Source organism: Vollenhovia emeryi, unplaced genomic scaffold (assembly GCF_000949405.1).
Source record: "Vollenhovia emeryi isolate VEMERY1.0 unplaced genomic scaffold, V.emery_V1.0 DF939198.1, whole genome shotgun sequence".
Taxonomy (NCBI): Eukaryota; Metazoa; Arthropoda; class Insecta; order Hymenoptera; family Formicidae; genus Vollenhovia; species Vollenhovia emeryi.
In genome coordinates, this window is record NW_011967168.1 from 170,507 (window position 1) to 185,138 (window position 14,632).

Genomic DNA, 14,632 nt, shown 5'->3' on the forward strand with positions numbered 1-14,632 from the left:
GAAAACTAGGCTGAGAGGGAGAAGGAGCAAAAGAGAAAGCGATGAAGAGGAGAGAGGAAGAGAGGGCCGAGACGGGGAAGGGAGGGAGAGGACACGGGTGTGCGAGAGAGTGAGAGAGGCTGAAAGCTGTGAGGGTGTATACATGTGAGGGGTGCTGGGGCATCAATCGATAGTTTCCTCCGGCAAAGAAGAGAGGTACGATACGTGCTGACCTAGCCAAATGTCCTTCTTCGGGAATATTTGACGACAGGTGCCGCGTTAAAAAAAAAAAGAGAGAAATACTCGCATTTACTGCAAATCGTGCGAAGCGCCCTAAAAGTGGCGACAATGACAAATTTCAACTCGAGGAAACATAATTTCTTTTCGCGATAAAAAAATTAAAAGTAAAACATTAATATATGCATATTAACGCGTGGGACGTGTATTCACTTAGTTTTAAACTTTCAAATTAACTTAAGTTATTCCGAAATATACTGATGCGCGGCGCGCACGCAAGCAAATCAACCGACTACAATTTATCGGATTCTGATTATCATACGTTACAATTGACTCGCGACATTACTTCCGACAAATTTGAACTTACTACGGGTATATATCACGCGTGAAGTGCGAATATTTATACTCTCTATATTACGTAATACACGTTACATATCGATTTTCTTACGTTCTGTCGCGTGAGAAGATTTTTTTTTCCAACTTTGTCTTTCACGAAGCTGTGATTAAAATTATCACACCTGCGTACAAAGCGAAAAAAAAAGAAGCGAACGACGGACAAAGGATAAACACGCATTCGCGGGCGCTCGTACACGAAAAGTGGTGCGTCCACTTCGCGATTAGCATCGCAAAATATTCTCAGCTACCTCTCGCCGGGGTAGTGTCGAGGAGCTCGGAGACGTTCTCTCAGGGGACGGTCGCGTTTTATATTGCTTTTCTGTGATCTCGACGAGGAGGGCAAAAAGGCGAGCGCGTGTCGGGCGGTGAAGAGGTCGCGGAATAACGAGAAGAAGAAATCGCGCGGGAGAAACTCGCCGCGGGCTGGCTTTGTAGTGGCGGACAAGTTGCGCGCTGCCGACGACAGGCACGAGAGACAATTCGTTAGAGAAGCGCGTTCGTTACGATACATTTATATAGGTATCACCGAGACGGCGGATCGTCGCCTCCTTCCAGCCCTTAAATAGATAGGAGGCGGACGAAAATTGCAAATCTCCCCCAATCGCTTTTATCTGTGAAGTGGTTTCGACGTAAACTCACCGCGGCACATTTTATGCCATTCGTTGAGTTGCTCAAATTCGATATCGCTTTGTTTTCTAATATTACGGGTATCCGGCCTGGATAAAAAGTTTATCTCAACATTTGATAGCGCCAATTGTATTGCCGAATATTGTAATAAAAACTCTTGTCCTTTGTCATTTCTCCTGCCTGGAACTTTGACATCTGTCACAATCCGAGGGAAAAATAAGGCTAGTAAATGTTTGTCAATACCGTGTATAATATCATTTAGATACACTTGTTCTTATCACTGCACGGAGAGAATTTTCTTTTCAAATTTATTCTGAAAATTACGTAGTCGTGGGACAACGTGGCACTTTGAAGAATTTTATGAGAGGTTTTGGAAATTTGGCCGTATTTTTACTACTAGAGAAAAGTCCCCTATTATGAGACAGGCTCCTAATATGAGATAGCGGAGTTTCTGCTAAATTAATAGGCACCATCTGTTCCACCCTGAATTTATTGCCCTTGGAGTGAAATCTGTATGGGGGGAGGGGGGGGGGAATTGATCGTGTAATCGTGGTGAAAAAAGATTTGTGATGGAATCTGAACGTTGAAAACCCACCATCTCACGTTAGAATCCTATCTCATAATAGAGTCCTCTAATTATACTTAGTATACATTTTACTAGTAAAGTGGTGTACATTTATACAGTTTACTAAAATTTCACAAACTCTCATAGAGTTCTTCACAATGCCACGTTGACCCACGATTACATGATTTTCAGCGTAAGTTTGAAAAGAAAATTCTCTCCGCGTGGATAATAAACAGATTTTCCCTCGTTCTCTCTCACTCTTGACGTCTCTTTGCCTCTTTGCACCATCGCGCGGTGCAGTCATTCTTAAAATACGTGAATGCGCTCGCAGCACGTGCGCACGCACGCACGCACGCACGCACGCACGCACGAGTCCCTCGAAATACAAGCCGTGAACATCTTGCGCCGTCGTCGTGGTGCGACTTAATTAACGGGAAAGAGCAAGTAGCGTCGACAAAGTCCCTCTTTGTCGAGGAGTTCGCGGCACTGGGTCAATAAAGAGCGCTGCCGAGTAGACGGCGGTGTTTCACTAATTATGCGAGCGTCACCCGCTCGGAACGACATCATCGGCGATCGCGGTATAATTGAATGAGGCGAGGACGCGACGTGATAATAAATTCATTCGGATTCGCGTTCGATCGACTCGCTCTACACATCCGCTAACTAATCGTCTGTTTGAATACGCTTGTACAAGGCATTAAAGCTCCTTTATACCCACATGACTTCGCGATCATCTCTTGAATGGACTCGCATTGATATTTGTCTTCTGCACTTACACGGAGAGAATTTTATCCTGACAATCACGTAATCGTAGGACAACGTGGCATTTTCCAGAACCTTACGAGAGTTTTTGGAAATTCTACCGTACACTTTACTAGTAAAATGTACGGTGAAATTTCAAAAACTTTATGAGGGTTTTGTGAAATTTTACCGTACACTTCAATAGTAAAAAAAAAACCCTCATAAAAGTCTTCCAAATGTCGCGTCGTCCCACGATTACGTGACTTTCAGGCTACATTTTAAGAGAAAATTCTCTCCGCGTGTGAAGTGTCTGCAAGTCTTCTGAGATTAGAACGAAATTAAAAATCGATTTTATTAATCAAGGCAAAATCCTGTACTCCCGAAATCATAGAAACTAGTGTCGGAGAAGATATCGATTGGAAATAGAGCAGTTTATTTCTAGGCGGTATGTTTCACGCTACTCGGAAGAGAAGTCCAAGCCTCGCGTCATTCCGAAATGACGAGGCACGCGACGACATCGCGCGTCGAAAAATGGAGCAGCGTGGTTAGGGCTTTAAGCGACGCGCAAATCGATGCGAGTATCGCGGTGCTCGGCGAGCGTGCGACAGCTTGACAGATGAATGAACAATTGTTTTACTCCGATTTCGACCATAATGACGACACTGCGCGTACACACGCCGGTCGTTAATTTATCTCCGCGCGCAACTTTTTCGCCGGGCCGAGCGCACGCTCGGTCGCGCCTGCCCGATTATTCGTCCGCGCGTTCTCGCGAATAAACGCGAAATTACGGCGTTCCCACGGTGGTGCGCGCGCCCGCGAAAATCGCTTGCAATTAGCGCGAATTCATTCGCGCGCGGGATGTCTCGCGCCGGGGAGACGTAGAATAGATTCGATCGCGGTGCCGCCGTTTCTTCGCGCTCGCCCGCCGCGTTCTCCGCGCGTTTCACCGATGACCCTTGAGAGTATGGTACACACAGCCACTCGCCAAATAGATCCCGCTATCTATCGCCGCAAATAGAAAGTAGAGTGACTCGAGACGCGCCGCGCTGCAGGTGAAGCTCTCGGAAATAGAGGCGGTATATTTTAACGGGGCCTCGTACTTGCGCCTTTGCGCACTTCTGCGACCCTGTCGCACATTCCACGACGACAAAGCGTATATTAATGCTAAACGATACTAATTGTTTCGCGTTAACAGCTCGGAGGAAGACGTCACAGGAAGCATCGCACACGGCTCCAGATAATTGACAACAAAGTTCTCCTCGCTCGGCGCATCCGCGTGCCAACGTCATCGAGAATTCGATATGATTCATGGCCACGGCAAAATGACGAGCGGTTCGACTGGGCGATATAGTTGCCGGACGAAACGCCGCTGTCAGTGCACTGTAATAGCATTATTGCGCTTCTAAGAATAGGACGAAACTCAACCACCGTATTGATTTTGTCGTTAATTGGCGGAATAACTGTATTGCAACTGGGTTAGTTCAATCGCACGTGGAGAGATCTTGATAAAACAAAATTGCCACGTCAAGAGGACGGGCGGCGGCGGCGGCGGCTACGGCGGGGAGGAGGGGAGGAAGAGAGAGGCTAAACCGCTTAAATTAAATGTCGCTGCGCGAAAACGTTGAGCGCGGAAAGTCGAGGCGTAAAGTCGCGATAACGCGTACGTGCCCGCGGGCGGGATAAAGGTGGAAACGCGGGCGATGATTCGTGTAATTAACGGTAGAACTAACGGCAGAAATCCTGGCGAGCGGTCAATCGCGGCAACCACGGATTAATCGAGCGACGACACGGCACGTCCGATCGAGCGCGAGGGAATTATCGTAAGAAGCGTTATCGTGACGAAGGGAGAGAGAGAGAGGGAGAGAGAAGAAAAAAGAAGGAGCGAGAGAAATGAAAAGGAAAGAAAAAAGGGCACGCCGGTGTTCATTCATCGTGGGAGTTCGTTTAACCCCGTTCGCGCGAGACTTTCCTCGTCTCGGAGCGCCGCGGAGAAAATTGCGAAACCGGACGGGAGCGGGCCGTGCGTGGGCGACGGGGCGAGCCGGGGAGTCCGTCGCGGCCCCGGGCTTTATCGGCCGCGAGGCGCGAGTCGGAGTACGCCGAAATGAGCGTGCGGGCAGCGTGCGGTGGCGGTTCGATAATGGAATGCGCGAGGGACGGAGGATGCGTCTCGCGGCCGCCGCCGTGTCCGACGCGCTCGGGGACGTAGACGCGTGTCGTCGACGGATCGCCGGACGGGCGTGACACCGGGAACGCGGAAACGAGCTCGGCAACGCGGAGAGGCGACGGCGAGCTGTCAAGCCTAGGCTCGGAGCACGGTGACACCCACCTTGCCAGTGGACCACTCCTCTTGGCTCGCTGGCCGAGGATCTTCTCGACCACGGTGACGTTGCCGCTCCTCGCTGCCTCGAGCAGCTCCTGGTCCTTGCCCATGGTCCATTTACACCGCGATCAGGCCGCGATGTTCGCCCGCACACTTGTCAATTTGTGTTTTCACTACGATTACTCGCGTTTCATTGATCCAACGTGGCCATCTTGGGCGAACTGCTGCGCCGCCAGCCGGCGGCCTCGCGAGGCTGCGACTCCGCTAAATACGTAATGAGGGTGAGCGAGACCGCGACGCCGGGGATCCCGTGCGGCTCGTGAATGGAGCGAGCGAGACGGCGCGAATATCGTGCGTACCGCCGTTGTGTACGAGCGCCACGAACGAGCACGAGCTCGTAGAGCCGAGTGTCAAATGACAGCTGTTGCGCCGTGCCGATTCTCCGCCGCGGACGCCGGCGAGCACACTTTTCGGGTGGGAACCTGAGCGAGTAAATGCGCCAGCATGAAACGTGCCATTATCCTTCTATTGGCCTCGCCGTTATTCCTCGGTAACGCGACGACGGCGGTAGAAAATACGACTACCGAATCAGTGTCTGGTAAGCGCACCTAACCTCAACATTCGCCAAACCTCTTCTCGCGATATACTGAGAATAATATCTTCCGTGTTAATTAAATAGAACGAAGAACGTCGGATCATTACTTAGGCCGGTATTCATGGTCGAGTCTTATTTCAAAATCATCTTAAGTGTTGTCTTAAGAGGTTAATACTTTGCGACTGGTTAAAAACACATTAAGAGTCCACTTAAGATGATCTCAAATATAAGAACGGACTATTAATACCGGTCTTAGGTCCGGGCAAGCTGAAGGTAGCCGAATCATTTTTTAATTAAATATGTGAACTCGTATACTGTCTTTTTCATCCTATCCTGCGCGCCGTTACTTACTGTCGGACGTATAATGCAGGTTGCAGTCAGGTGGAATCGTTGTCGTCGGTCTTCTGCGCAAACCTCCGAGCTGATAAAATTCAGGTGGCCAATTCTGTATCTTGCGCTATAGTGAAAATGCTCAAAGTGGAGTAGCTTTGTCTCTTTCTAACCGTCCCCTGAGAAGGAGACAAAACCGCTCACTTTTAACACTTTCACTAGTCCTGTTCGAAAATTCGCTGCCAGCGCTACAAATCTGCTGGATACTTTACGCGCTTTATAGATCTTTAGCGCTGGCAGTGAATTTTGGGACAGTCCGCATTATAAGATACAGAATTGACTCCCAGGTATTCAAATGTTCACTATTTCAAATTAACAAATAATACTTGCTTGTTACACTGAAAAGAATATTTGTAAAATTACATGATTATGCTGGGTTTTTTCCGACCCAGCATAATCATGCAATATTACTACCCACATGGAAAATTGCAGACTTTTTCTGTAATTTTGCATGAAAATTAGTGTTTTTACACAAAAATAGTAATTTCACCTATATTTTACCATTAATATGTATTTTCACTTTAAGAAATCTGGAAAAAAAATTACAGTTATAATTAGGTAATTTTCCGGATTTGAACAAGTAATTTCCATGTAAAAGTACATTAATTTTTTTCAGTGTACTTAAAGTGTGGGGCCACTTTGTTCCTATTGAAAGAAACACACTGCGCAAAATATAATACTCAAATATCTCATTGTCAGAATATTCCCTCGTTACCCAAAATGAGAAAGTAATGTCGGAATAATTGAAGATTCACACATTTCCTAAAAAGTGCTACTTTATCTCCTTCTGAGGGGACAGTTAAAAATATTATTTTTATACGCAAGATTACGCAAAATATAATACATATCTCAATGTCAGATATGTTCCCTTGTTATCCAAAATGAGAAAGTAATGTCAGAATAATTGAATATTAATTTACACGTTTCCTAAGAAGTGCTACTCGAATGCTTGAGTACTCGTTATTCAAAATATATGAGTGATATTCAGGTGCTCAAGTATTCGATTAACACCTGACAACTACTTGAAATATCTGAATATCAAATATACATATTTAATAATCGTAGACATACTCGTGCATTGCCCTCACGAATATTGCTCGTGTTGACTCATATGAATAAGTATTCAGGTATCCAGGTATTATTCATATTTGTCAGGAAATACGTAATTAATCAATATATACATAATATTTAATACTCGCTCATTTTTTCACAAAGCAAAAAGTATCCAGATATCTGTACATTCATTCGTTTACCTGCACTTAAAATATACAAGTAATATTCAAATACCTGCTCGCGAGTCCAACTGTACCAGCAATGAGTATTTGAATATGTATTTTTCTAAATGTGCGAGTAGTAATTAGAGAGACGAATATATCAGAGTGGCGTTCAGTATAAAATGTGTGGGTAAACTCTTATACACTCATTGTCAGTCGCAAAAAAGCGATACACTAAAAACTTGGGAGAAATGTACCAAATTTCACGTAATCATAACTTGGTAAATAATGAAGATAAAAATAGATACAAAAATGGAAAATGAAGCTCCGTATGTCCACTTTAAGAATATCTGCATGGCAATTATGTTCGACTATTTTTTTTCCAAATGGCGAATGATAAAGTGAGAGCATGCAAAATCGATAATCGAACGTCCGAGTTTGCGACGGTGCATGGCGTGAATCAGGTATCGCAGCGTAACATGACGAAGTGCACATGAAAGTATAGAGTGTTAGCTTTAAAATGCTTTTCACCGAGCACAGTACGATCATTTTTCGCGGTGTTATGCACATTTAAAGAAAGAAACTGCATAACTCCGCGAAAAATGATCGTATCGTGCTCGGTGAAAAGCATTTTTAAGCTACACCCTGTACTTTCACATTATGCACTTCGTCATATTAGACTGCGATACCTGATTAACGCCGTGCACCGTCGCAAACTCGGACGTTCGATTATCGATTTTGCATGCTCTCACTTTATCATTCGCCATTTTGAATAAAATGGCCGAGCATAATTGCCATTCAAATATTTTTTAAGTGGACATACGGAGCTTCATTTTCCATTTTTGTATTTATTTTTATCTTCATTATTTACCAAGTTATGATCACTTGAAATTTGGTACGTTTCTCCCAAATTTTTAGCGTACCGCTTCTTTTCGCAACCGAGCGTATATTCCGTTAATATCGTCTGTCTTTGCTATTTGTTATATTGCTCGAATAATTAAGATCCGTGCATCTGTAATACGTAAATTACATTTTTAGCATAATAATTAAATATTTCAAAATTTATTTTACATATAAAAAGTAATGTACCGAATCTTACGAATCTTTATTATTTCGATAATACGAATAGCGAATAAAATAAATACTGAAACGATATGAATAGATAACAAGTAATACAGATTGTGTTTTCATGTATTCAATTGTTATTCATATTTTAGATAATGAATATCTGGATATCCGGGATACTACTCATTCGTCTCCTTTGTGCATTATCGGCTCTAATATGGTATATTCCTATCTTGTGTGTCAATGATTCTGGTCGATAAATGTGAAGTAATTTATTGTTTGTCGAAAAGTAGATCCGATTTTTTTACATTAGATTTATGCACCAGTTAATTATTATTCGTCGAATTGTTTCCATTGCGCTTTACTTAACACCTCATTGCAAAATATGGTGCAGATCTCTTGACGTCTGAATATATATTCCTTGTATTGTATTTTTAGAACAGGGTTATCTATGACTCACCCGTGTCGCGCGGCAAATTAGATAAATAGCTTTAATAAGATACGAGAGCATAACACAGAAAGTTTAATTTCGAATAATAAAGTAGCGTGTAATTATCGTAATCGTCTTCATTAATATCGACGTTTGATGTATTGTATTGCAGACAGCGTCGGGATAACCGTGTCTTTATGGAATCATCGTGAGAATAACGCATTTAAACAACGAATAAACGTAGCCCCATTTAATCGCTTAAATATCACTGTGGCAGATGTTCCATCAGATATTTGGTTTATTGTTTTGCAAATTCACACATTTCAATATAATGCCACGCTATCTTACGATAAAGCGCTACTTGACAGAGTGTCGAACAGAAGTTTATTCGGCACAAATATTGGCCTGTACTTAAAAACGCACGATGTAACAGCTCCAATACAAGTGTTCCTGAAGCACGACAACGTGCACAATCTCGATGCGTTGCTCGTGATTGTCACATACGGTCGAAATGGTAAGTACAAATAACAATAATATTAATAATAATATATGCCTGTCTTTGTCACACTTTCCATTTCGAGTAACATTTATTTACGGAATTAAATCTGGTGCCGCGGCACAACGCTGCCCATTAATATAACATAAAATTAATGGCCATATTATATGTACAAAGACAATTGCAAGAGGACAATATTTGCATGATAAAGACCGAAAAATTATATGCTGTATTAAATTAAACAGCCGTGTTACGTCGATCGCGATAGCACAAATAAATCGCGAATCATACCAAGATGTGCATTCGATTAATTTGCGGCGCATCTCTATTATCTGTCGCGCGTAAATGGGTTGAATAGCTAACCGTTTTCGACGGCGGGCATAATGGCAAAATTGGTTGAGTATCGAGAGAAACCGCCGGCGTCGTTCATTGGCCGATTGTTGTTCCCCGCAGCACCGATACCGGGTGGATGCAACATGGAGTTCGATGTTGAAGTAGCGCCGTATCAAAAGCTCCGTGCAGAAAACGAAATGATAATAGTAGACACGCAGCCGGCCTCGGTTTCCGCCCCGAACGGCTCGCCGGTTGCCTGCGAAAAGAGCGCGGTGCAATACAAAATGTATCGTCTTTATCTGCCTAGACGGGACTTCACCCCGGATACATATTTCGACGCGATCGCGAGTATGCTGACCACGCAGGACATTGCGCGAAACGGCGACGAGGTAATATCGCGTAATAAAACAGATCCGTTTTGATAAGTCGTCCCAATATACCATAGAACCGCTATCATTATTTCCGCTGACACCGCTATCATTATTTCCGCTGATCCAATTACTACTACAGCGATCTGCGAGCTAACAGAGATTGCCAGTGCGCGTTTGCTATATGTGCGTCTGAAACGTATGATTAAGAATCTTTCTTGGTAGATACCGGAAGGTGCGCTCACGAGTTCTATGAGACGTATCTACAGTGCGTACACCGGCACGGGATCCGTTTACGCCGCAGTTGCCACTTATGAAAATTATTCCTCGGCTTACGTCCCGACTTTTACGTACGCTTGCAGCCCTCTGCTCTATCCGGAGAGTTGTCAAGTTTTAAGTATGTTTCACCATCTTTCTTTTTAGATCGCTATTCTGCGCTCCAGCATAATGTGACGACAAAGAACATTTCAATTATATTCGGAAAAGTTATATATTTTTGTGCGACATATATACGAGGGTATATATGTCGCCTCTCTTGAGATAGTAAGATGTTTTTTCGAAGCAATCATTTTTCTCGATCTTTCCAAACCTGCAAATATTTCTCAAACGTCACAGCGTTGTAAACTTATCGTCACATTACGTGTTTCTATAATTATTTGTTATTTCGTCGTTTTTTTCAGATGACGGATTCGCAAAGGTGATATGTGCACTTGTCCTGATGATAGGTTGTCTGTCAATTACTATAGGGCATAAGTACACTTGTATAGATCGTTTATTATCGAGTTGTATGGTAGGTGGTATCTCTGGGTACATTATAGCGACGAGTGCCGGTCATTACAGCGTTGCAAGTAATCAATGTTTTATCGAAATGCTTTATTGAAACGATGTATATTTAACACAACTTACCTCTCGAGAAGACGCGCGCTGAGTGACTCTTGTCTCTTTCAGTCAACATCCTGATAGGTTTGGTATTTGCTGTACTCGCTATGGGCGTCTCGGTACTCTTGAGTGCTTACGAGTTATGTCTATCGTTACACAATGTATCATTGGGATTTCTGTGCGCGTGCATCACATACCTTTACGCACCAGGTACGTATCGTGTCCCAAAATCGTGTTTCAGAATACCGAATGTGGCTCGCATCGATATTGAATAGGGAATACATTAACAGAGTCGGGGTTCAATTTTTTTTTCCAAAAGGCACTATTTTCGTATTTATTTTTTCCACAAATGATTAATTTACATTCTAACCGTCGCGTTCAGTGGCTACAAGTGTTAAAACGCCCCGCGTAACGCAACGCAAAATACAGCCGGCGCGAAAAGGATAGGGAAACGAGGGCGGGAATCGTAGGTAGCCTCTCCACGCCCGCGGTGCTCGCGAAGGGCTGTTGCGAATTATAGGAAAATAATGAAAGCCAGGCTTAAAAGCAGAGGGATAGAACCGCGCTGCGCCGCCACCCCGAAGTTAGTTCGAGTTTGGCGAAGGGATGAGAGGCGCACAGTCAGTTTCTCCCCGTAGCTTCTATCAATGCTGGCCGCTCATGTGGAAACCTCGCCCGCTGAATCCCCCATGCAGAAGCGGCATGGCGCATTCACGTTGCCTCCCACCTTTCTCACCATAACGCCGCGACTACCCTTCGTCTACCCTCGCCTGGGCACAAACGCAAAAATGTGCCCGCCGCCGCCGCCGCCGCCGCCGCCGCGCGTGCACGCATACGCGCGCGACGCTGGTCCACCCTGTCGACGCTGGTCTACCCTGGACTCCCGCGGCACGGTGTAACCAGCTTGGAAGATTCGCATTTACCTAATTGTGTCCCCGTTTATTTATTCTACGCCGGGACCTATTTAGATTACGCGATGCATGCACGCGCAACTGCACGGGAGCAAGCGAATCGGGGCCCATCTATCCCGCCCGAATTCTATCCCGTCGACAGATGATCGCGATCGCTGTTTACTCTAAAACCGTCCGCTCGCACTCCGCACGCCAGCGGCAAAACGGACGACTATCGTGTATTCGAGCGTCTGTTAATTGGACCATCGAAATTTTCGCGCGCGACAGCGACGTACAGCGGCGTTGAAATTGCTGGACAGCAATGCGTGTTACGCGCTAATACATAATTTATTATTTTTTGTAGTATGGGCGTTTTACGTCCTGGAACATAATTGGTTATTCTGGCCTACGTTCACATGCCTGATACTCGCAATAACCACGCTTCTGATGACGATGTCCTATGCCGCTGAAATGATTACACGTGCGATTTTCGGATCTTACTTCGTAGTCGTCGCGCTCGATTACTATGTCGGCAGTAACTTGAAATATATCATCATTACCATAATCCGGAGGATAACTGTACCTGGATTTTTCTTAGCATTCGTGTATCCGCCATTTCAAAATGCAGGTACGTTTACGTTACTTTTATTTCACGTACAAATACCTCGATGTTACACACCCCTGAATCTGTTTTTAGATGTAACTCTGGTAATTACCTGGAGTGTTCTGATATTAACACGATTCATTATACAATTGTGTGCTTCTTTTCGTCATAAGAATGAGTATGAGACAGAATTTGTGGGACACAACGCAGAAAGAGTATCTTTGCTGCCTGACTATAATTATGGTGTTACCGACTATTCTGGTGGAAGACATACAAGAAAATATCGTCAATACTATCGTCGATATAATCGTCGATATCGTTTATAATAGTGTTAAGATTACTTGTGCAATGATTTTGATATTGAAAATTTGTTTTTGCGATTCATTTACAATTTCCAAAATAATTATATGCTTCCGTTTGTTAAAGATTGCTTAAGTCGCAAATCTCAGCTGACAACGTATCTTCTACAGGTATAAATATCATACAAACCTGTTCGCCTCATCGCGATGTCCTAAATATTAAAATAAAATGTGATATTCTCTTTAAACAACACATAAACGCGTAATAATGATGCACAATATTTATATTGGACCTTTAATATGTAAATTTTTTAAATATTTTTTCAACATTTTGTTTAATAACTGCGACGTTTGTTTTGATATAAAGCCATGTTCACCCAGAGCTAATTTTATTTTTCACGAAACTGAATTAAAATATTATAATTAATAGCCGTGAATTACATAAAGTTGTGCAGCGTTATTAAATATTTAACTGTAGTGATTATATATGTTTTTGGGGGGGGGGGGGGAGAGAGGAGAATTTTTTTAGTATTTTGCACTGCATTGTATAAGAACTTACGTAATGTTAGTGCTGGAACGTAAATGTAAATGAAGAATGATGATTTGGCATTAAAATGAAATAACATTTATTGAATCGAGACAGTGACACCTAACAGTGGTTCTCTATTTCCTACTACTTACAATCTTAAAGTTAATCACAGCAACAATATTATCTCATTATTCACAACACTTACATAGATTACTGTCGCAATAATATATTATTCTCATTAATAAATTTGTTAATACTCATACACTGTTATTAGTAGTATCATTACAGATAATAAGAAATTCGCGTAACCACTTCCGCGTAATTGTTGGTTGTATAACGATTAAAGCATAATTTCGCTGAAACGCATTTTACATGCATAAAATTACGGTAACGTTCAATTCGCAAAAGTTCTATGCAAACGCAGATTCACAAAGGTAACATAATATAAATGAGAAGTACTTTAATCTACTATTCGCGAAATGCACAGCCTGTTGCAAGTGCAGCGCCTATTTGCGGAGGATCTTCGTGCAGACGTGTATAATACGCAACCTCTTAGTGGATGCGTATTCAATTCATCCCGGAACACTTCCTCGAATAGAGTAATAACGTCGATGAACGTAAAATTCAGTTTTTCGGTTTCGGATGGTCTCATTCTTCCAAGTACTGAAGAAGCGTATGACACAGTGAGAATTTTGAGATTAATTCGTTCTTTCATTAAGAAAAGCAGAACTAATTAATAGCCCAAACGCGTAAATATATGTAATAATTGGAAAATTTTTTTTAATTAACGAGATGTCCAAATTCATTCGCATAGAGAAGATGCCAAATATTCCAGTCTACTTCGAATCCCTGTGAATTCTTTGAATTCTGGGCGCTTCATACCTTTCTCGTATGTTTAGCTCTTTCTCTATTTTATTTTTGAAATACATATATATGCGTATATGTATATATGTATATATATATATGTATATATAAGGTGATAATATTTATACAGAATTATAAAACATTTTACAAATCTAACACAAAGAAGGAGGGGAAAGATTCTTTGTATAAAAGAGAATTTAACGTTGGAAAAAATTGTTTGAAGATTCTTTTCACGTTGAATGAAAAAATCTGTTCACAAGGAAGTGGTATTGGCTGATTCAAATGAAAGTTGTCTCGAACTGGAGTTTATCGTCGCGAGATCGATTTAATATCGGTGCCGTTCAGATGTACCGAAGATTTCCCAGCGTTTCTCAATTCACGCTGCTTTTATTTTCGTTTTCTTCCAAAAATATAAATTTACTAATGTACACAGTACACTCTCCATTAAGTGCTCTTCACGTATAAACGTTCAACAAGTTTACACGAGCTCTACGTGACCGTGTAAATGCCGACGAGAAACGAGCGACGCTGCTCCGACTGGCGTAATTTTACACATACTTCACACGTTACTGTTTAACACAATGTATATCGTCCACGGTTATCTATTGGCTGCTGATTAATTGTAGAGAGTTCGTCACCTACATTTATTACGACACGCGTTAGCATTGTCGATAAAACGATCGTTACGCGTTGCGAGAAAAAAAGGAAAAACGCTTGCAAATATTCACATCGCGACAGAAAATATCGGCACACACAATGCTGCCTCCTGAAAAAAAAACCCCCCCGTCGAGTTCTGGAACGATAAAAT

At 42.8% G+C, this 14,632-nt stretch overlaps 2 protein-coding genes across 3 annotated transcripts in view; one reads left to right on the top strand and one right to left on the bottom strand.

The window, feature by feature from the left end:
* Nucleotides 1–5,131, bottom strand: part of LOC105561886 (ankyrin repeat and SAM domain-containing protein 1A-like) — a 48,871-nt gene extending 43,740 nt beyond the window's left edge. For both annotated transcript variants that reach the window (XM_012012243.1, XM_012012242.1), the window contains exon 1: nt 4,875–5,131. In XM_012012243.1, coding sequence (XP_011867633.1) covers nt 4,875–4,978 — 104 coding nt within the window. In that variant the 5' untranslated portion in view covers nt 4,979–5,131. The remainder of the gene's footprint in view (nt 1–4,874) is intronic.
* Nucleotides 5,132–5,267: 136 nt separating this feature from the next.
* On the top strand, nt 5,268–13,071 carry LOC105561885 (transmembrane 7 superfamily member 3-like). Its single transcript, XM_012012241.1, has 8 exons — nt 5,268–5,466; nt 8,735–9,076; nt 9,512–9,780; nt 9,985–10,156; nt 10,440–10,607; nt 10,708–10,848; nt 11,893–12,156; nt 12,226–13,071. Exons 1-8 carry the CDS (start codon nt 5,373–5,375, stop codon nt 12,456–12,458), a joined length of 1,683 nt encoding a protein of 560 aa, XP_011867631.1. The 5' UTR covers nt 5,268–5,372; the 3' UTR covers nt 12,459–13,071.
* The last annotated feature ends 1,561 nt before the right edge of the window (nt 13,072–14,632 follow it).